This window comes from Ylistrum balloti, unplaced genomic scaffold (assembly GCF_031769215.1).
Source record: "Ylistrum balloti isolate Yb309-2 unplaced genomic scaffold, AGI_CSIRO_Ybal_v1 Utg369926, whole genome shotgun sequence".
NCBI lineage: Eukaryota > Metazoa > Mollusca > Bivalvia > Pectinida > Pectinidae > Ylistrum > Ylistrum balloti.
Genome location: NW_026782041.1, coordinates 316,508 through 339,099, shown reverse-complemented (window position 1 = coordinate 339,099; position 22,592 = coordinate 316,508). Strand labels below are relative to the sequence as shown.

Below are 22,592 nucleotides of genomic sequence, written 5' to 3'. Positions count from 1 at the left end.
CTTCTATTTCTTTTAATTAACAGGCATTGTCTAACAAGACCCTGGTCACACTGCTAGGTGGTGACCCCAGTAAGAGGACCGACCAGCCAATACCAACAGTCAACCCACAGGTTACCTTTGCATACATGAAACATATGTGGAAAAATAACCAGAAAGTAAGTCCCTTTAAATAAGTAATGAAAGCTGTTGTATATTGTAGATAGGATGTAACTTCCACTAAGCAAAGCCTGGAAATTCTTCTAACATCTTCCTGAGCATTATTTGTTTGTTTGCTGGATTACAGCCCCATGATCAGCTTGGGTCACTAGAGAAGATGCGAGAGGCCTGATAAATACTATTCAAAACAATAGGGTTAAAGATTCTTGTCCAAAGTTACAACAATAATGGCACAGGACAGTCCAAGATCTTACCGAGGACTTCAAGCAGGGATCCAACCATACACTTATTATCTTCACTGGATCTTGCAGTGTCTGATGTTCTTCCACCAGAGCTATCTGGCCTCCGATATAACGAACATTTTTAGTAGTTGCCTCTGTGTGCTTTTGTAGGTTTACCTTGTAGACTTGCCTAGTTTCTGGCTACAAACTGGAATAATAGAAAAGTATGAAACTTTTACAGCAAGGAAAACATTTCTGTTCAAAGAAGAGCTGTCCTGATTCATATTTTTCCCTCTATCTTACAGAAAGAGGCTTATGGTAAACTCCAACTCTTTGTACAACAATCACTACAGGCTCGTATCATGCAGCTTAATGCTCCAGAGGATGCTCAACTGAGAGGGGAGCTGAACAGACTGATGGCAAGGTGTGCTAGGGTCAAGGTCAATTAAATAGTCAAAGTGAAGGTCATAGTGGTAATCACTGTCATGGATTATGTAATAATTCCTATTCAATGTAATTTTCAGCCATGTTAATGCTTGTTCAGGTTCAATTCCACAATAATTGATTTTAATGTAATTATAGATGTCTCTGATGTTAATTGTCGTTAGTGGAAAGATAAGAAAAACCAGTTAATATGCTGGTCCAGAACTGGAACACTATCAGAATTGTGAGAGGTCATTGTACCTCTGTAAAAAGACTAGTGGTTAGTCTTTGATATGCAGCATGTTCAGACCTTTGATTATATTCTGTAATAAAGCAAAATGAGTCAAGGTCGTAATAGTTTCAAAGACTTTTGTGAATTTCTAACAGAATTTCAATTTCCAAAAATAAACAAAAAAGAAAAATTTTAATAGAATTTGAAGTGTCTTGTGTTCTGTTTACTCCTGTAACAGGTGTTACCTTAAATTGGGTGAATGGACAGAGGCTATCATGAACATCGGCGAAGTGTCCATCCCCCAGGTACTGGAGTACTACAGTTTAGCGACGGAACACGACAAGACCTGGTACAAAGTAGGTAACCATAGCAACTATTGTACTTTCAGCTCTGAAAAACCTAACTATTGTCTGTAGATGTCTGTAAAACCTAACTATTGTCTGTAGATCTCTGTAAATGAAACTTTTCACAGACTCTTTCTAAAATACTTTCCATTGTCTGTAGCCCTCAGAAAGGTGTACCTATTTACAGACACTCTCTAATAGCCTTTCCATTGTTGGCTCTAGCCCTCTGAAAGGTGTAAATTGTCACTTTTTTTCTCTGAAATGCTTAAACATGGACAGAAGTCTTCAGTTTGGCTGTATTATTCACTGACTTGCTCAGAAATACTAACAGAGAGCTTGCCATGAAAGGAATTTATCTTAAAAGAATGACTTCTGAAGTCACTTCATTACTAATGTGATAATAGAATTCAAAAGTTACAACTAGCCAAGAATACCTTTTTTGAAGTGGTTAACATTGAATAGAAGATTATTCAATCAATTAGTATTGTACAAATGTATATATAACTTTGAATGCTGTTATCGTGTAGGCTAGCCATGCCTGGGCCCTGATGAACTATGAGGCTGTTTTATTCTATAAACAACAAAACCAGACAAGCGATGGGGCTTCTAGCTCCTCTGCCTCAGCTGCGGCCACTGCAGGCCCAGGGGACATCAGCCGGACTGTCACCAATCAAGGTGAACTCTCCCGCTCTAATGATGCCCCAGGTTCCCCAAGGATTGAATCAGTAAGTACTTCTCACTTTCTCGATTTTTAGGGTCTTTTTTAATTAACATTGAAACACACAATGACACTTCTGCTGTATTACTTCTTTGTATCAGTTGTCACAAGGAACTCTGATATTGTCATGTATCGGTTTGGCAATATATAGAAAGGTAGATATACATTTTTGCAGTAACCAAGATGGCAGATTTTATTTTTTAACTGTTTCAGAGTGCAAGCAAGATGCATAAATACTGTGTTCCTGCTGTACATGGATTCTTTAGGTCTATTTCTTTGTCACAGCAAAACAGTCTTCAAGACACCTTGAGGTAAAAGAAATGTAGTATTGAAAGTTGCTCACAGTACCTGAGTTCCTACCATAGAAAATGACTGGAATTTACATGGCTGTCCCTGGCAGTTAACCACTGAATTGGTTTCTGCTCATTTGCTCTTTGATAGAGATATGTAGTTGTATTATGAGATGATAGAAGTCAGGTTTATACAGAATATATGGTCAGTGTCTCAACATATAAACTGTATTTTGATGAGGGTGAAGAAAGACCAAAGTGGTGAGCCTCTGGATAGCCATTTTTGTGTTTCGGTCCCGAGCCAAAATGCAGCTTTAATTTTAAGACACTGAGTATGTATTCTATTTATCCTTCAACACTGATTGAAAATCAGACAATCAAAGCATCAACGTTTTTGTTGTTCAGTCTTTGTTCACCTGACATTGACGTTATGCTGTATTTTGCCTGATGACATATATAAAAAAAAATCGCTCTGTACCAAAATGTAGTTCTAAACTTCAAAGTACATGACAGCAATTTTTGTCAATTTTCATATTACCTTGCTTCATAATGACATATAAAATCACTCATCTCAAGTTATTTTAATTGTTAACGTAGGTTTTATATTACTTCAGGAAATAATTCTGTCAAGTTAATGTACATGCTAAAACAAATCTGTTTTCCTTCACTGTCGAATACAGCAAAATATATATATCAGGTGTATTCCAACAATGGCAGTACCATTTGCAGGATAAATATTGGGTTCTTGTTAATTGAATATTGGAGAGTTTAGTTACGGCCTCTGAGCGAAGAGAATCTCAAAAATTTATCTGATTCAGTAGATTTTCGTCAAATATTCTCAGAACTGGATGTCCTTTTTATTGGCTGCCAGTGGGGACATTGGTGTCTCACTGTCACCTCTAGTCTTTCTGTAATAATTTTCAACAACCCACTTAAAAATTTTGTTAAACTGAGATATGTATTTATAAGTACATTTCTTTAATACTTACCACATGGTTGTTTTTATCCTAGACTGCTGACTCTGTGGTTTGATTACGGCCAGTGGGCAGAGGTGTACGAGGCCCTTGTTGAAGGTCTGAAGACTATTCAGATTGATAACTGGCTACAGGTCATCCCCCAACTTATTGCTCGTATTGATACTCCTCGCTTGTTGGTTGGTCGTCTCATCTCTCAGCTGTTAATAGATGTTGGTAAACATCACCCACAGGTAAGACTTCTACCATTACCTGGTTCTTGAACATAATGGTCTTTTATATCAAAAATATAAAAAAAAAAAAGAATAATATTCTGATTTTAAAATGTTTCATTACAAATGATTTTCAAACATATATATTTTTGATAAAGTATTTGGCTTACATTTCTAAATGTTTCTTTTGTCAATGAATCTTTAAATTTGTTCCCTATACCAAATTCAAAGAACCATGATGTTAAGTATTTTAATCATTAGTGTTGATAAAAACAGGACTGCTAGAGTTTATCGTATACTGATTTAGGTATGGTTGTCATGGTAAAATATTGTATACTGGTTGTGCTGATTTAGGTATGGTTGTCATGGTAAAATATTGTATTGTTACAGGCATTGATATACCCCCTGACAGTCGCCTCAAAGAGTAATGCAACAGCTAGGCAGTCTGCAGCCAACAAGATTCTGAAGAGTATGTGTGAACACAGCAACACGCTCGTACAACAGGCCATGTTGGTAAGTGTGAACACAGCAACACGCTGGTACAACAGGCTATGTTGGTAAGTGTGAACACAGCAACACGCTGGTACAACAGGCCATGTTGGTAAGTGTGAACACAGCAACACGCTTGTCATATAACAGGCCATTTTGGTAAGTGTGAACACAGCAACACGTTGGTACAACAGGCTATGTTGGTAAGTGTAAACACAGCAACACGCTCGTACAACAGGCCATGTTGGTAAGTGTGAACACAGCAACACTCTCATACAACAGGCCATGTTGGTAAGTGTGAACACAGCAACACGCTTGTACAACAGGCCATGTTGGTAAGTGTGGAAATCCACAACACAGATAAATGATAGAACATGTTGGTAAATGTGAACACACAGAATACACTAAAACAAGAAACCATGATGGTATGAGTGAATTGCACAATATTTAATTGTCATATCAGAAACTTAAGAATTGTTTGTCTGGCGTTGTCCATTTGAAAGTGACAAAATTCTGACCGAAAATATAGGAACAAAAACTGTTGATAAAAGTAAGCAAAAAATGCCAAAACATATTACACTGAAAAAAAAGACGTGAAATTTCTGTAGGACATTGTTTATTTGATTTCTTTGAAGGTGAGTGAGGAACTTATCCGTGTGGCCATCCTGTGGCATGAACTGTGGCATGAGGGTCTAGAGGAAGCTTCCCGCCTGTACTTTGGAGAACGAGATGTAAAAGGCATGTTCGCTACACTGGAGCCCCTACATGCTATGATGGAGAGAGGACCCCAGACACTCAAGGAAACCTCTTTTAACCAGGTATATTTTGTCAGTAACTCTTTCAGGCTCATTTACCAGCCTCCCTCTCTAACACTAACACACACTTTTATATACTTCTTACTCCAAGGATTTAATGGGAGCAAATCACAGAGGAAACAGTCAGAACATATGGGACATAATATATTAATCACTGAGAATAACATTCACAGACTGAGGAAAACTTAAATCTCAATTACTGAATGGTATTTACAGATACAGGAAAATATATGATTTTACAGTGATACAGGTAGCAGTTGTAGGTAGAATTATCCTGACAATTTTTAAAGTACATAAACTCAGTGAATAACACTAATTTTCAGTAAAGTTTCTATTATTGAAATGCCCATCCATAACAAGCCTTATTATACCAATGTTTTGTGTTATTTGCTTCAAACACCTGACCCTGTTGTTGTTTAAGGCATATGGACGAGACCTGATGGACGCCCAGGAGTGGTGTAGGAAGCATCAGAGGTCAGGTAATGTGAAGGACCTGACTCAGGCTTGGGATCTATACTACCATGTCTTTAGACGCATCTCCAAACAGCTGCCCCAGGTAACTCACAACATCATACCATCAGGTCTGATTTATGTAGATCTCCAAACAGCTGCCCCAGGTTACTCACAACATCATACAAGCAGGTCTGATTTATGTAGATCTCCAAACAGCTGCCCCAGGTAACTCACAACATCATACCATCAGGTCTGATTTATGTAGATCTCCAAACAGCTGCCCCAGGTTACTCACAACATCATACAAGCAGGTCTGATTTATGTAGATCTCCAAACAGCTACCCCAGGTTACTCACAAAAACAGGTCGTCTTGATTTAAGTAGATTTAAGTAGGTAACATGTCTCTTCACAACCTCATCGTAACTTAAGTATATCTCTAAACAGCTGCCCCAAACTGATGCCCATGGTAATAAGACTGTTCACAACCTTATCGTAACTTAAGTATATCACGAAACAGCTGCCCCAAACTGATGCCCATGGTAATAAGATAGTTCATAACCTCATCATAAATTTGGTTGCTAAGCAAACCTTAAACACAACACATATGAAGACAAGAAAGTGAAAAATTTCACATACTGTCAGTCATGAAGTGAGCTTCCCTGTAATCCTTTGTGCAAATGGCAGATAGGAATATGGAGACATAACAACAGGTATTCTCATTCACCAAGACTCTACATTATCAAGTGCAGCCAACAAAAGTCTGGTTGGACGAGACTAAGCAATTAGTATCTTACCTGGAAAACTTATGCAGATTATTCTGGGTTCATCTTTTAGGAGCACAGGTTTGCAAATTAAAATTGAGGATGTGACAAAATTCATTCACATCTTATATATTGTGCATCAGGTAGACTTTTTTGCAGTGTTAACACAGACACTATTCCTGATTGAATATGGTGGATCTATCACACATGTAGTGTTTGGAATTGTTTCCTGCACAAACTGTTCAATTTTTGGCATGTAATAACACATTTGAATTATATTGAATTTAGAGAACCCACTATGACTCTAAATAACTTGACTCATTAAATTTTTGGAGTTGGTATTCAGCACTCGCCTAGAAAAATTTTACAAAAAATTACTCATGTTTTCATTTCAAATCAAAATGATATGATATTGTGTGTTTTGGAATGTCTCAAAATTAGAAAGAGAACTGGGAATCCTGCTGACATGGGAAGTGTTAATTTGACAGGTGTAACATTCCTTAGTTTGACTTGCAGGGGGACAAACCACTCCCAGAGGTATGTTCTGGCCATATTAGCTTTAGAAAAGTGTTAATTTGATATAGACAGGTGTAACATTCCTTAGTTTGACTTGCAGGGGGACAAACCACTCCCAGAGGTATGTTCTGGCCGTATTAGCTTTAGAAAAGTGTTAATTTGATATAGACAGGTGTAACATTCCTTAGTTTGACTTGCAGGGGGACAAACCGCTCCCAGAGGTATGTTCTGGCCGTATTAGCTTTAGAAAAGGTTCTCTAATCATTTTTTATTTCATTTTGAAAACGGATTTGGTATTTTATTCTTTTACGAAATCATTGACATCACAATGATTTTATCAATATTGCATGGAATTTTTGGGATGGTATTTTGTTTCTCACTTTGTTTTGGACTTTTCACAGCAGGATATCAATTTGATGTAGCTGCCATATCAACTTTTATATTCATTATTCTGATTTGGGGCTAAGTACAAGTCAAAATAATAAGACTGCATGCACTTCAGTGACAACTTTATACTTTATTTATGAAAACTGACAACTATCATTAGAATTATCAACTGTAGATTTAATTTGCAAACTGATATAAAATTTTAAACAGATACTGTCATTATTTTCTTGATGGAACACACACACAAACATTTTAAAATAATTAATAGTAATTGTCTTCCTTATTCTTCCTCCATATGTCCATCCATCAAACATTTCAGTTAGAATTTGGTCTCACTCCTTCCATTCTACAAGAACTATAGCCATTAAACTTTGTACAGAGACACATTATTTGCAGTATGACTCCCATCATCTGATTTTTGTTCTGTTCAAGTTTAACCCTCAGTTTTTAGTTTGTATTACAATTTTGTCAACTTTTCAGTATTTGTTTTCCAATAGAATTTGTATGTCTTTGTTTCAAATTAAGCAGGAGTTCAGATATTTCCTAGTTTTAGGCATAAAAATACCCTCCTTTTTTATTTTATTCCATTTTTTCGTTATATATCAGCTGTAAAAGTGTTGAAATTTATTCTACGTATGTGTCTGCACTGCCAAGAAGATTATACACAGGGTAATCTATTGGTAGTGAAATGGGGTAAGTTAGCAATTGTGAAACAGTTTGGGGGGAAATTACTTACTTTCTATATATTCTATCTATCTTATATCATGATGACAACAGGTTTTAATGAAGCTTCATACCGCTACTGTTATTTCATTGATTTCTAAGTGTAACCCAAGGACAAAATCGCTATTTGTAGAAGTTATATTGGTGACAAGTTTTTCTGTAATTGTTCCCGTTTTGGAGTCCAGAAACCATAGTGGACAGAGAAATACCAACATAGCTGCTATTATAACTAGTTAAAAACTAAAACTGTCCACTTGATCGACTTTATTTTGTGACATAAGGATGAAATTGAAGCTGATTTATAGAAAATTCTTTATTGTCAGACATTAGTTGTGAAATAGGACAATGACAAAATAAAAAAAATTGATTATAGATGTTACATCTGTAGAAAGATTTTAGGGATCATGTTGGTCATCAAAAATCTTCCCAAATTAAATATATTCATTTCTTGTCACTACATTTTAAATGTAGCACAAGTAAAAATAGAAAAAAAGTAAAATTTAAACAATTTAGCCATACATCATTACGTTTATAAAATAAAATTCAAACAATTTAGCCATACATCATTATGTTTATAAAATAAAATTTTGCCTTTGTATTGTGAGTTCTGCTACTAATATCTATGATATGAGGTGTCAACACTATGGATATGTAGGAGAAAATATTCATCTATTTTTACTCATTTTATTATGATTTTTGTCATCTTGTTATATTAACAGCTGACGTCTCTGGAATTACAATATGTCTCCCCAAAATTATTACGATGTCAGGATCTGGAATTGGCAGTGCCAGGAACCTATGATCCCAATCAACCAGTCATCAAAATTCGGAGGGTTCAAAGTTCATTGCAGGTCATCACTTCCAAACAACGTCCAAGAAAACTCAGCATATTTGGTGAGATGGTCAATCAATTTGTAGTTACTTTTTTTTTAAATGCTTTAATTTTCAATCACTAACTGGTAAAATTAATTTTCTATTTCATTGAATTAAAACAAATGATGGCAGTATACTTTTACAATGTAGAATGATGCCAAATATAATTTGAATGTGCTTAGCTGAAATTCATCACTAGTTTTTAAGACCACTCAATGTTGTGAGCTGTTCAGTGAAGACAGCAGACTTTTTTCATTAACTCATACATGTACAATGAAACACAATAGACATAGATTATCTTGAATATCTCTGTATACATGTATATATCACAGCCATTTACTGTTTGAGGAAGGAGAGGGATTATATCTCATTGCAAGCTTGTGTAGGATTCAGTTGTTCTTAACTCCATCTGGAAGAACAACTCTATAGATCTCATTTTCAAGGCATTAAAAGATCTAATTAATATCAAACAGATATGATGCTAATCTTGTTTCCTAATGAAGATCTGACATTACACAGGTAATAATGGACAAGAGTACATGTTCCTGCTGAAGGGACACGAGGACCTGCGACAGGATGAGCGTGTGATGCAGCTGTTTGGATTGGTCAACTCCCTACTTCTCAATAACCCTGAGACGTTGAGGAGAAATCTGACGTAAGTGACTTGGAATCAGTGATAACAATCCTTGTCACTCTGAGATTAAAATCATTGCAGGATGTTGTCAAAGATCTGTTAACTTTAATGTCAGATTCCATAGATTAACAGAATTTTCTACCCCATTGGTATGCTTAACATAAAAGAATTCTAAAAAATTAAACATACAGGCAGCTGGGGATACAAGCATGGTTGTTGGGTGTAGCACTGGTAATGCATTAGCCTTTTAACTAGCTGTCCTAGGCTCAGTTTCCAGAACAGAAAAGGTAGTGGGGCACCTGTTCGGCTATGTCAGTTTCTTTCTGGGTACTCCTGTTTCCTCCCACAGAAAGACCACTTACATGCTAGCCAGGCTAACAATAGTGATTGTATCAGTTGAAAGAACTTGTTTCACAATTGTTGTAAAATAAATTAAGTTCATATTTTCATTTTGAAAAGCAGTTGTTTTGGGAGTTATGAACTCCCATTTGGGGGTTTCTAGGAACACTGAATGCTTATATCAAAATATTTTCTATCACTATTATGGATTCAGAAGTATAATCATTCATAAGTTATCAATCCGAGATAAGGTTAGATATTAAGCCATTTTAAAAGTTATGTCTGTAAAACAATATAATGTGATTGGTGAAGAATTGTGAAGAGGGAAATTAATGTTGTTTAAGAAATACAACAAACTTATTGGTATTGAAATATTGCTCTCCTCTAGTTGTGTGTTGTAAATAAACACTCGTTATTAGAGCTTTACCTGTTACTGGTAGCTTGGTGGTGTTAATTAAGCACCCAGTTTTGTACAGCCCCTTACCACCCAATCACTTGTAGTCATGTGTATGAACTTGATGTATGTGAAAAAAAACAAGACATCATCGAACATGAAGTAAGATCTGATTTCCCCTGTAATTTATTCAGGATTCAACGATTTTCTGTGATTCCACTGTCCACCAACTCTGGATTGATTGGCTGGGTACCACACACTGACACTTTTCACGCTCTGATCAGGGATTATCGTGAGAAGAAAAAGATTCTTTTGAATATTGAGCACCGCTTGATGCTACGGGTAAGCAATTAAATCCTTTCTTTTGTTTGGACATACAATACCTTCTTTTTATGTAAAATATAATATGTTTGTTCCCCATTATTACTCAATAGTTCAACTGGCTCTCAACAGATGGCATTTTGATGTTTTTGTCAGGAATTGTTCCCCTTTATGACTCAATAGTTCCACTGTCTCTCAACAGATGGTGTTTTGATGGTTATGTAAGGAATTGTTCCCCTTTATGACTCAGTAGTTCCACTGTCTCTCAAATGATGATGGCAGTTTGATGTTTATGTTAGGAATTGTTCCCCTTTATTAATCTTTAGTTCCACTATCTCCCAACAGATGGCACCTGACTATGACCACCTCACACTGATGCAGAAGGTTGAAGTATTTGAGCATGCTTTAGAACATACACAGGGAGATGATCTTGCTAAAATTCTTTGGTACAAAAGTCCAAGCTCTGAGGTAAGTTGAGCAATTGATTTAGAAGAACAAATTTTAGGAAACTGATTTCCACTAAAGACATTTTCAAATATCTTATATCTAATTTCAGATGTTTTCATTGTTTACACAGTATTCTCTTAGATACTGTGTTTATACTGGCCTTTTTGACTTTTATCACACAGGTATGGTTTGACCGTAGAACTAATTACACTCGATCTCTGGCTGTGATGTCAATGGTAGGATATGTGCTTGGACTGGGAGACAGGTGAGAGGAATACAAACACAAGCAACCCTCTGTATTATCTATGATATGATGCCCCACATGTTCACTCACTGTGTCAATAGATTCAAAGTCTACCTTTCACATTGATGCCAGACAATTTGATGTTACCTAACAAATTGCCAGTAGTTCTAACATTTAAAGGTATTTTGTGGTCTTTAATTTTGTTGTGACAGATATGTTATATCTTGAAAAAATTGCCTTAGTGATGTATTTTGATTTGTGTAACAGACATCCCTCTAACCTGATGCTGGATAGGGTCAGTGGCAAGGTGATCCACATAGACTTCGGGGACTGTTTTGAGGTTGCTATGGTGAGGGAGAAATTTCCAGAGAAGATTCCATTCCGACTCACCAGAATGCTTATCAGTGCTATGGAGGTACATGTACTAGGGTTTCTACTGGAATATATACCAAGAATGATGACCAATTTTATATTTTGTTATTAGATAAATGAATAAAGGAAAGTACAGGTGTGCGAGAAGTTTATTCTCTTTTAAGTAATCACCAGATATATATTAACTTGGTGTGATCATGTCAAACTTCTTGTTACACATGTATTAATGACCAACATTTTTGTCGGTCATAAAATATAAAACGTATTCTTCAAGGAATTTCTGCAATGAAATGTTTCTCATTTTAGGAAGATGCATTATATGCCAAACAATGAGCCCTCTCATATAACTACTTGCTGTTATCAATAAATTACAAACTGACTTGTTTTTGTTGTCCTGAACTGTAACAAGCACTCCTGCTGACTTAGAATATGAAATGTTGGTTCTTGGGGTCATGTAATAAGCCCACCCCCTAACAGAATGTAAAGTGTTGGTTCCTGGGGTACTATAATAAGCCCACCCCTTGACAGAGTGTAAAGTGTTGGTTCCTGGGGTACTATAATAAGCCCACCCCTTGACAGAGTGTAAAGTGTTGGTTCCTGGCGTACTATAAGAAGCCCACCCCCTGATAGAGTGTAGAGTGTTGGTTCCTGGGGTCCTGTAATAAGCCCACCCCCTGACAGAGTGTAAAGTGTTGGTTCCTGGGGTACTATAATAAGCCCACCCCCTGATAGAGTGTAAAGTGTTGGTTCCTGGGGTCATGTAATAACCCCACCACCTTATAGAGTGTTAAGTGTTGGTTCCCGGGGTCCTGTGATAAGCCCACCCCATGACAGAGTGTAAGTTGTTGGTTCGGGGGGTACTGTAATAAGCCCACCACTTTACAGAGTGTTAAGTGTTGGTTCCCGGGGTCCTGTGATAAACCCATCCCATGACAGAGTGTAAGGTGTTGGTTCCTGGGGTCCTGTGATAAGCCCAATCCATGACAGAGTGTAAGGTGTTGGTTCCCGGGGTACTGTAATAAGCCCTCTCCCTAGCTAAGAATGTAAGTTTTTGGGTTCTGTGTGAAAAGTTCATCCCCTGACTTAGATTGTAAGTTTTTGTGTTCCTGGGGTCCTGTAATAAGCCCTCCTCTAGACTCCAGGGTAAGTGTTTGGGTTCAAGGAGTCTTTGGGTTATATCAGGAAGACAAAGGCAAATAAAAGTGTAAAATTTGAAAATTCTTCCAAATAATGATTCTCTGGTCTTTTATAAGTCATGGCTGGTATTGATAATCAGTTAATGAAGTATGTATAACTGTTGAAGGTGACAGGCATCGATGGTAACTATCGGATGACATGCGAGAGTGTTATGGAGGTACTACGAGAACACAAGGACAGTCTGATGGCAGTGTTAGAGGCCTTTGTGTATGACCCTCTCCTGAACTGGAGACTTATGGACAGTAAGTAAAATATATCTTTTTAACTAGCACCAACAAATGTTAATTTTACAATAGTTTTTCAAAATGTTTAATGTTAAGATCTTCTGATTGGTACTTATTGTTAAGCCTGTGTTTTATGGTACAATAGACACAGTAAGTAGATTTAAAATGTGTTGAGCCTGTGTATTATGGTACAATAGACACAGTAAGTATTTTTAAAACAATAGACACAGTAAGTAGATTATGTGTTGAGCCTTGTGGTTTATGGTACAATAGACACAGTGTGTTGAGCCTGTGGTTTATGGTACAATAGACACAGTAAGTAGATTTTTAAAATGTGTTGAACCTGTGGTTTATGGTACAATAGACACAGTAAGTAGATTTTTAAAATGTGTTGAGCCTGTGGTTTATGGTACAATAGACACAGTAAGTAGATTTTTAAAATGTGTTGAGCCTGTGGTTTATGGTACAATAGACACAGTAAGTAGATTTTTAAAATGTGTTGAGCCTGTGTTTTATGGTTATAGATAAAATAACATAATGAATTAAAATGTTGATTGTTTCAAATGACTTCACAGCTACAACCAAAACAAAACCAAAGACAAACCGGTCAGATTCGTTCACGGGTAGCCAGGAGAAGGGTGATATTCTGGATAGTGTAGAACTAAGTACAACCAGTCACAAGAAGACTGCTCCAGAGGGTCCAGGATCAGCTGGAGGTGATAATACACAGGCTGAGGTACTCAACAAGAAAGCAATATCCATCGTACACAGGGTACGGGACAAACTAACAGGGAGAGACTTTCCTACAAAGGACTCTATAGACGTTAACACTCAAGTAGAGCTTCTCATCAAACAGGCCACCTCACACGAGAATTTGTGTCAGTGTTACATCGGCTGGTGCCCGTTCTGGTGATGTTGTAGACACAAATAATGATACAACACCTCTGTGAAATGGACATCCTCTACATCGGATTGAATAGATCGTGTGTTGTAAAAGTGTTTGATAGTGACCGAATGACATGTTTTAGTTATGGTTTGTTACCTGAACGGGTTAACACACTTTAACAATTAATTTAAAGGATCATGTGACTGGTTACTATAAATGATGGTGATGATCATTAAATCCTCAGTTTAGTCTGTTTGACTTAATATTCTGCCGAGAAATATGCCAACCTCTTTGTCATTAAGCTTGAGGAGGGTTCTGTGATACATAATAAAACATGGTTATGTGACATTACATACTTAAAACATTGATAATATTATTTTGATGGTTAAAAGTTTCTGATAACTTGAGACTTTCGTAATGTGTACTCTGTTGTAAGTATGGAGGACACCATTATGGCTCTAAGAGAGACTTCCATAATGTGTACTCTGTTGTAAGTATGGAGGACACCATTATGGCTGTACGAAAAACTTCCATAATGTGTACTCTGTTGTAAGTATGGAGGACACTGTTTATGGCGTTATGAGAGACTTTCGTAATGTGTACTCTGTTGTAAGTATGGAGGACACCGTTATTGCTGTACGGGAGACTTCCATAATGTGTACTCTGTTGTAAGTATGGAGGACACTGTTTATGGCGTTATGAGAGACTTTCGTAATGTGTACTCTGTTGTAAGTATGGAGGACACTGTTTATGACTCTGAGAGAGACAAGATTTACAAGTGATAGTCTTGTTGGACTAATGAAGTATTATTATGATACAGTAGAAAACGGACCTAAAGAGAGATACAAGTACTTTGTATAATCATGCAGAATGTTGTCTATTGTTTAAGTTCAGATCTTAAGGAAACTTCAAATTGATTGTGAAAGTTCAGATCTTAAGGAAACTTCAAATTGATTGTGAAAGTTCAGATCTTAAGGAAACTTAAAATTGATTGTGAAAGTTCAGATCTTAACGAAACTTAAAATTGATTGTGAAAGTTCAGATCTTAAGGAAACTTAAAATTGATTGTGAAAGTTCAGATCTTAAGGAAACTTAAAATTGATTGTGAAAGTTCAGATCTTAAGGAAACTTAAAATTGATTGTGAAAGTTCAGATCTTAAGGAAACTTAAAATTGATTGTGAAAGTTCAGATCTTAAGGAAACTTAAAATTGATTGTGAAAGTTCAGATCTTAAGGAAACTTAAAATTGATTGTGAAAGTTCAGATCTTGAGGAAACTCATAATTGTGGTCCATATTCATTTTTGATAGTTTTAATGAATTCTTTACTTCAGGTTTATAACCGTTTTAAAATGTAAGTGTAGTTTGAACATCACTGATAGAGCACCTGAAGTAGATGTTGGAACTATTCGCTGATAATCAGATAATGATTAGTGTTTTCATGTGTAAATCGTTGCTTGGCTGTTTTACATCTGTATTGTATCAAATGTTGGCTAATACACATAAACCACAGTTCACAACATCAGATTTCTTCAGATTTTCAAGCCCAGGGTCATGATAAGGGCCAGTGGCATGCTGGGGTGAAGGGCTACCAAGTTGGTTCAAATGAATGACCATGAATTATGTTCATGGTCACAGGGGTCAATTGTATCAAAATCTTTAAATAAATTCTCAATAACAAAATGACCAAGGGTCATATTGGGTCAACAGCATGCTGGGATGAATGACCTTGATGTTTTTCCAAGGTCACAGCGGTCAAATGTGTCAAAATGATTTCTTCTCAATAACTGATAGTCCAGGGTCATGATATTGGGCCAGTATCATTCTGGGATGAAGGGCTATCATGTTTGTTCAAATGAATGACCTTGACCTTTATTCAAGGTCACAATGTTATTAGTTTTGTTTAATTGAAAATCAAGCCTTCAAACTTAGAAACAATAAAAAAAAACTTTGTGAGTATTTATATATCAGCTCTGTTCTGTCTGCCCCAATGCTTGGACTGATTGACAGGTTGTCCAAAGACTTGAAGATCTCGGGTGACTGTTAAGGCCCATGGGACCCTTTTAAAGTCATCTGACCCAAAGGTTCAGGATGACCAATAGTCATGATGTTTTGTCTGTCATCAAGGGAGTGCATACTTTTTCGCTTTTTAATCTTTCTCTGCAGTTCCACTGGTATTGTGAGCTGAAAATTAGTGGATAATTTTATGGACAGGAAGCCATCAAGTGTGTTGTTGTTTTTTTTGTTATTTTTTTTTAATGGCAGCCACAGCGGCCGTTTTGTAATACAATGCATCTGAAAATCTTTTCCTCTAGTTATAGGTACAGCATTCATCTCAAGCTTGCTTTATATTATCCTTATCTAACCAAGAGTTGTTATTTTAGGGGTTTGTAAAAATTCCAGTATGGCCACCACAACTTCCATCTTAAAACATTTCAAATTTCATCTCCATGGGTGTCATGGAAGTGAAATGAACAGAAAGGTGTTGCTGTTTTTATCATTTCGTAATTGTTCATCCTAATGCTACAGCTACTAAAGCAATTATAGGGCATTACAGTTGTGTGACAGTTTAGACCTGTGGACCCCTTTTTTTACCAGTTGTATGATTGAGCTTCCTGAAAACACAATACTGACTCTGTATTGCTTTGTTAAATCTGTGGTAAAACTAGTCTGAGAGTGCTGCAGTCTGTTTATGTGATATAGGCTACATGATAAATTCCAATGCTTTGTTATGTTGATTATGTGTAATTAAAAAATGATAAATAAAAAATAACATTAAAAAAAATCTTACTGACCTTGTTTTGAAGTTGCATCTTTGTAATATTCACATTGTACAACATTTGTCAGCCGGTACATGATTACAACATGATTACCTGTGATAACCCACTTTCCCATTAACTACTAATGATGTCGCACATTCCTAGATTTCCCACCTTCCCACTGATTATCAAGATTCTCATTGACAACCCATAATATCCAACCTTCCCATAGATTACCCACGATATCACAACTTCCCTTTGATTACCCACGATACCCCAACTTCCCATTGATTACCCACGATACCACAACTTCCCATTGATTACCCACGATACCACAACTTCCCATTGATTACCCATGATACCACAACTTCCCATTGATTACCCACGATACCCCAACTTCCCATTGATTACCCATGATACCACAACTTCCCATTGATTACCCACGATACCACAACTTCCCATTGATTACCCATGATACCACAACTTCCCATAGATTACCCACCATACCACAACTTCCCATAGATTACCCACGATACCCCAACTTCCCATTGATTACCCACGATACCACAACTTCCCATTGATTACCCATGATACCACAACTTTCCATAGATTACCCACGATACCCCACCTTTCTATTGATTACCCACGATACCCCAACTTCCCATTGATTACCCACAATAACCCACCTTTCTATTGATTACCCACGATAACCCACCTTTCTATTGATTACTCATTACATCCCAATTATTTTCCACGTCGCACATCATTGATTACCCATAATACCCCACCTTCCCATCGATTACTTATAATACCCCTCCTTCCCGTCGATTACCCATAATACCCCTCCTTCCCGTTGATTACCCATGATACCCCTCCTTCCCGTTGATTACCCATAATACCCCTCATTCCCATCGATTACCCAGAATACCACTCTTTCCCGTTGATTACCCAGAATACCCCTCCTTCCCGTTAATACCCAGAATACCCCTCCTTCCCACTGATTTCCCTTGATACAACACCTCCCTATGGTTTACCCTTTACCGTTAACGTATAAGACCACCTTTCTGAGCAAAACATCTTCCGGAAATGAAAGGCAAAGAGCAGAAAATGACAGCATTTCGCTTATCTAACTTTGTTTGACATGCTTCGAATTTTGGTGAAATATGATGCTTTCTTACAAATGAAGTTGACATGAATTAAATATCACGTACTTTGCGTATAACGCAATCTTATATGAGGTCACAACACATGCAAATGTACACAAGTCCACCAAACGGCAACGTCACTAATTGCGCTCGCTGTAGCACACCAACATTTCTTAAAGCACTAACGAATTATTTTATAAACGTTATCCTCAGGTTGGTAACGTCAGCAGAATAGAAGTTCTTGTTACGCAATCAGTAGAAAATTCTACTCGGCGTGTTGTAAGAACTGCTATTCTATTCCGCCATTGGTGTGTCATTTTCTCGATACTTTCAACCGAGAATGTCATAAAGCCATTAAGTGTCGCTCTTTCGAAGCTCTGCCTGTCTCATATTAACTATCCCCCAATGGCTGTTTGTACAATAGCCTTGATCACGTGTTCACACTTAACAATGTCATGTATAATATATTCTTAATATATAAGGATTCCCATCAACTTTAAGTGCCGCTTTAATAAAATATTGAAGCCTTGTCTTCAAAAGGTCAATTTAAATAAACTAATCTTAATGTTGAAAATTTTTTGATCATTTAGAGATACACAAAAACGAAAGGTAATGTTTATTTATAAATATCTTTTTGACACGGAAAACTGAAAGTTACTCAACAGCACAATTATAACTCTTTATATCAAATTACCTCGGTATTAGATTTTTATTTAGCACATACTAAAGTAATCATGTTGTTTGGTCAGTGTTATCAGGTTTAAACAACATTTAGCACTGGGCGTCGCCTAACAGGACGACTTTGCTTATCTTTGTATCTGTAGAGGTAATCACGTGTTGTTCTGTACGTATGCACTTCCATTTTCACTCTCGTGGAAAAATGGCCTCGTTGATGTTCCCGAGTCTATTGGTGTTGTGTCTACAACTAGCAGGTAAATATGGTTCACTAGCAAATAATAATCTATTTATTATCTCTATTATTCAAACACTCGATCAATTTCAAGCCCTTTTGAAGGTTTATGTATATGCTAATTTGATCATTTGAACTTGAACGTGCCTATAACAGTGTAGATCTAAATAAATAGATACAATTCTGCATCCTGGTGACCTATTAGTTTAAGGAGACCCCTGTCTCCTATAATACAACGACAATGGCTTCTCAGTTTTAAACCACTATCATTACTTCATTATCAGCTATTCCAACATCGTGGACAGATGATAAGGAAGTAGGGCTTCTTGTTTGAGATTAAAAATGACCGCACGGACACGAGACCTTTGTTACGTAAGATAATGCATAGTTATAAGTGCTTCAAGGCGTTATAAGTACATCTAACCTGCTAGGATATTCAATTCTGCGGGAGTTAGACTAGGGACAGGAACAAGAATTTCTTGGAATTTCCTAGTCATCTACACGTAAACTCGTTTTCGTACTTACTACAACCTGTAATGTTGAGATTCGTGTTATCATCTTGCGCAGTATCCTGAATAAAAGAAAATTCCTACTTGTTTGTTTTTTTTTTTTTTTTTTGTAATTCAAATGTTGACTCAGTTATCAGTCAGTATTTTAACCATCATCATCTTGTTTAAAGGACTAAATAAATATATCAACATGTCAGCAAGATCTTAAATAATCTAAAATCGGTGTTCAGGAAGGATGAGAGTCTTCTTCGTCATCGGCGACATCCACCATGTAAACGTTGGTCAGCCCAAGTATATAACGTCGCGATGTGATTTCTAAAGGTCGTTAGTCGAGAGAAATATGTTTGCTGTAGAACAACCACGAATGTCTGGGATTGTGTTGTGCTCTGTGGAAGCTTGGTTAGAAAGACCTTGGCATGGAAACATAATCACGTTTTGGGGTTTTAATGTCGATGCCATGTATCTCTGAGCTTTCGACCAAACATGGTGCCATATACAACTAGACAACTTAACAATGTCAGGGACAATCTAACCTACAAGTTGTCCGTTATTGACTACACGAGGGGATCGTGTATCTGGTTTATACCATACTAGGGAGCACTCCACAACATCAGAAATTTTATATAGGCTGTTTGTTGTATACATATCAATATATTTCATTATGTTATTTTTAGCTGAAAACCCTATTCATCATGTAATAGTACAGGGTTGTCCAAAATTAACAGACAAGTTACTTACCTTTATGATTTTCTGAATGACAGCTGCCCAGACGGACGTAACACGCTGTCCTATCAACCTGCAGAGGGGGCCTGCCTTGCAGAGTTTCGAAAACCATTGTTACACGTTTGAAATCCACCATCACCAAGACTGGGCTCACGCCAATAATGACTGCCATGCCAAGGGTGGATTCCTTCTAACGATCCACTCATCCATGGAGCAGAATTTCATAATGACAGAGCTAGGCTCTCTCAGCTTCGCGGGAAATGGCGTATGGCTAGGACTGACGGACCAGAACACGGAGGGAACATTTGTGTGGGCTGACGGTAAGAGTCTTACTTTTTTCAGATTTAGGCGATTGTGGTTTGCTATAGATTCCCCCTATAAATGTAAACTTGAACATGAAGGAGGGTTTAGACTTTACTGGTACTCCGGGTATCTTTAAAATCATTGCAAGCCATCAAAGCGTTAAAGATAGCAGAAAAATGTAACGTAACTGAATTCTGGCTCCGTCACTTTTTAGAGTGAACTTCTGTTTATCACTAGGTCGATTTTGTTTGTTTTTGTTTTTGTTTTTTAAATCAAAACCGTTCTTACGATAATGTGGCAGAAACGTTGTCCACACATTACCTAATACTATACTAACACGTGGACGTGAATACGCTGGAAACTACTGTCATTAACATTATTTATTTCCCTGTCCAGATAGTCCTGTAGATTATACCTACTGGGCTAGTGGACAGCCGGCTGGTCTGGGAGGTATTGCTGCAGCACAAGAGGACTGCACCCTACTGAAATACCGCGACTCCGGTCACTGGCATGATTATCCGTGTTCCTCCATCTTGTTCATCCCAGAGAACTATGGCTGGATTTGCAAATTTAGTAAATATACATTTTTGAAATTTTTACATTTTACTCCATGCTTGTAAACGGCACAGCGTCTGTAAATTGGCTAATGGTATGTGTCAATTATATAACGAAAATATGCAAACACCAGTCTTATAACAGCAGAGTTATTGCTTTATGTAATGGTGACGAAATTGACTCCAGTTAACAATGTTTACATATGCATGACAATAACACGATATAATGATACAACGTAAGACAACCATCACATGACCATTACGTCAGCAAAGAAACCGTGACGACTCGCCGTCAAAATGGCCGCTCCACATAATGGATTACTTCGTCAATAATGAACGATTTATTTTATTTAAAATAGGCATAGGAAGACAACATAGTCAGTGTTTGTAAATATAAGCAACGGATTTTGCTTCTATCGTCGATATAAATGATAAAGCTTCGCAGGTCTATTCATACCAAGACAACATTGATAATATTTTGTGTCAGTCGAGATGAAGGAGTCTCGTAACTTGATACACCAAGCCTACTGCAGTATTTGAACTGGTTCTAGTAAGGCTCGATTTCCATTCGTATGGTAAATTTCCCCACCTCTTGAAGTCTGGAATTCGAAGTCACTTTTTTGTTGTATTTTCCAATGCCCAGTATTAATTCTGGTTTCCTTCGCCAGGCCCCTTAGGATTGGTCTATTTTACTAGGACCTTTATGATTGGTCTATTTCACTAGGCCCCTTAGGATTGGTCTATTTCACTAGGCCCCTTAGGATTGGTCTATTTCACTAGGCCCCTTAGGATTGGTCTATTTCACTAGGCCCCTTAGGATTAGTCTATTTCACTAGGCCCCTTAGGATTGGTCTATTTCTCTAGGCCCCTTAGGATTGGTCTATTTCACTAGGACCTTTATGATTGGTCTATTTCACTAGGCCCCTTAGGATTGGTCTATTTTACTAGGACCTTTATGATTGGTCTATTTCACTAGGCCCCTTAGGATTGGTCTATTTTACTAGGACTTTTATGATTGGTCTACTTCACTAGGCCCCTTAGGATTGGTCTATTTTACTAGGACCTTTATGATTGGTCTATTTCACTAGACCCCTTAGCATTGGTCTATTTTACTAGGCCACATCAGTTTGACTCATTTTTCTTGCCCTCTTCGTTTGATCCATTTTCCGAGGCCAAATTGTTTTTTTTTTTTTTCACCCTGGCTCCACTGGTTTGGTCGATTTAGTCTAGGCCCTGTATGTTTGATCTTTTTCCACAGATTCCACAGGTGTATGCTATTTTTCTGGTCCAATTACTTAAGTATATTTTCCCTAGTCCTAGAGGCTTCGCCTACCACACTAGGTCCAATTGGTTTGGCCCATTTTGTCTAAACAAGATAGAAAACGGTCAACATTTGAGCTAAATTATTGCTTATTGAAAAGTTCTGCATTAATACAAGCACAGTCGTGTTTCTAAAACTGTATAATATAAATTTCAACATTATAGTTCAAAACTGTTAAAATGTCTGTCATCTTTTTTTGAAAATTTCAGATATGACACCAGAAAAAGTGACAACGCCACAACCCATAGTGGTGTCTACACCAACACCTGTTACAGTGGTATAGTGTTGTAATAAACATAACATATGCTGGTTCGTTAGTATTGTCTTTTGGAGAATGACATCACATAAAGGCGTTGTCTTTTAAATTATACATCCTGGATTCAGCAGATAGGATTATTACTTTTATATCTTCAACACAGAAAGGGTCGTAAGGGCCAAGAAATTGTGGCCAAAAATGAACGAAAAATATACGAGAACAAAGTCAAACATTGCCATGAAAGCAACCAGAATTGTCGAGATGACCTATTGCCATCATGGTTCATCCTTGCCACCCACTTTGCTTAAATTTTTACTTTTAAAATACTTCACCTATATGCCTGAGCATAATTCATCCAAATTTGGGCTGAAACATCATTGCGGAGGACAACCAGAAATAAAGTTGATTCAATCTCCTGGCTTTGAAGTGGGTTCAAAATGCCAACTTCTTTGTTTTGCTTTTAAATATT

General features: G+C 37.0%; 2 protein-coding genes across 2 annotated transcripts in view; both read left to right on the top strand.

Moving 5' to 3' along the window:
- LOC132547010 (serine/threonine-protein kinase mTOR-like) overlaps positions 1-16,428 on the top strand; it is a 43,098-nt gene extending 26,670 nt beyond the window's left edge. Inside the window, exons 37-53 of the mRNA XM_060210743.1 lie at positions 24-155; positions 683-801; positions 1,271-1,388; positions 1,904-2,101; positions 2,308-2,405; positions 3,396-3,591; positions 3,961-4,083; positions 4,695-4,877; positions 5,296-5,430; positions 8,434-8,608; positions 9,107-9,242; positions 10,149-10,296; positions 10,621-10,743; positions 10,905-10,987; positions 11,234-11,381; positions 12,642-12,777; positions 13,335-16,428. Of these exons, the coding sequence (XP_060066726.1) occupies positions 24-155; positions 683-801; positions 1,271-1,388; positions 1,904-2,101; positions 2,308-2,405; positions 3,396-3,591; positions 3,961-4,083; positions 4,695-4,877; positions 5,296-5,430; positions 8,434-8,608; positions 9,107-9,242; positions 10,149-10,296; positions 10,621-10,743; positions 10,905-10,987; positions 11,234-11,381; positions 12,642-12,777; positions 13,335-13,672 (2,589 nt within the window). The 3' untranslated portion in view covers positions 13,673-16,428. The remainder of the gene's footprint in view (positions 1-23; positions 156-682; positions 802-1,270; positions 1,389-1,903; positions 2,102-2,307; positions 2,406-3,395; positions 3,592-3,960; positions 4,084-4,694; positions 4,878-5,295; positions 5,431-8,433; positions 8,609-9,106; positions 9,243-10,148; positions 10,297-10,620; positions 10,744-10,904; positions 10,988-11,233; positions 11,382-12,641; positions 12,778-13,334) is intronic.
- A 1,927-nt stretch (positions 16,429-18,355) lies between these two features.
- Positions 18,356-22,150, top strand: LOC132546988 (echinoidin-like). Its single transcript, XM_060210724.1, has 4 exons — positions 18,356-18,479; positions 19,728-20,009; positions 20,389-20,565; positions 22,077-22,150. The coding sequence occupies exons 1-4, from the start codon at positions 18,398-18,400 to the stop codon at positions 22,148-22,150; spliced, it is 615 nt and encodes a 204-aa protein (XP_060066707.1). The 5' UTR covers positions 18,356-18,397.
- Positions 22,151-22,592: the final 442 nt, after the last annotated feature.

Excerpts from the sequence above, each read along its gene's own strand:
- LOC132546988 (XM_060210724.1), top strand. The coding sequence starts at position 18,398 with ATGCACTTCCATTTTCACTCTCGTGGAAAAATGGCCTCGTTGATGTTC. Across the intron at positions 18,480-19,727 it reads GTTGTGTCTACAACTAGCAG|CTGCCCAGACGGACGTAACA; the intron begins GTAAATATGGTT and ends TCTGAATGACAG. Across the intron at positions 20,010-20,388 it reads AACATTTGTGTGGGCTGACG|ATAGTCCTGTAGATTATACC; the intron begins GTAAGAGTCTTA and ends TTCCCTGTCCAG.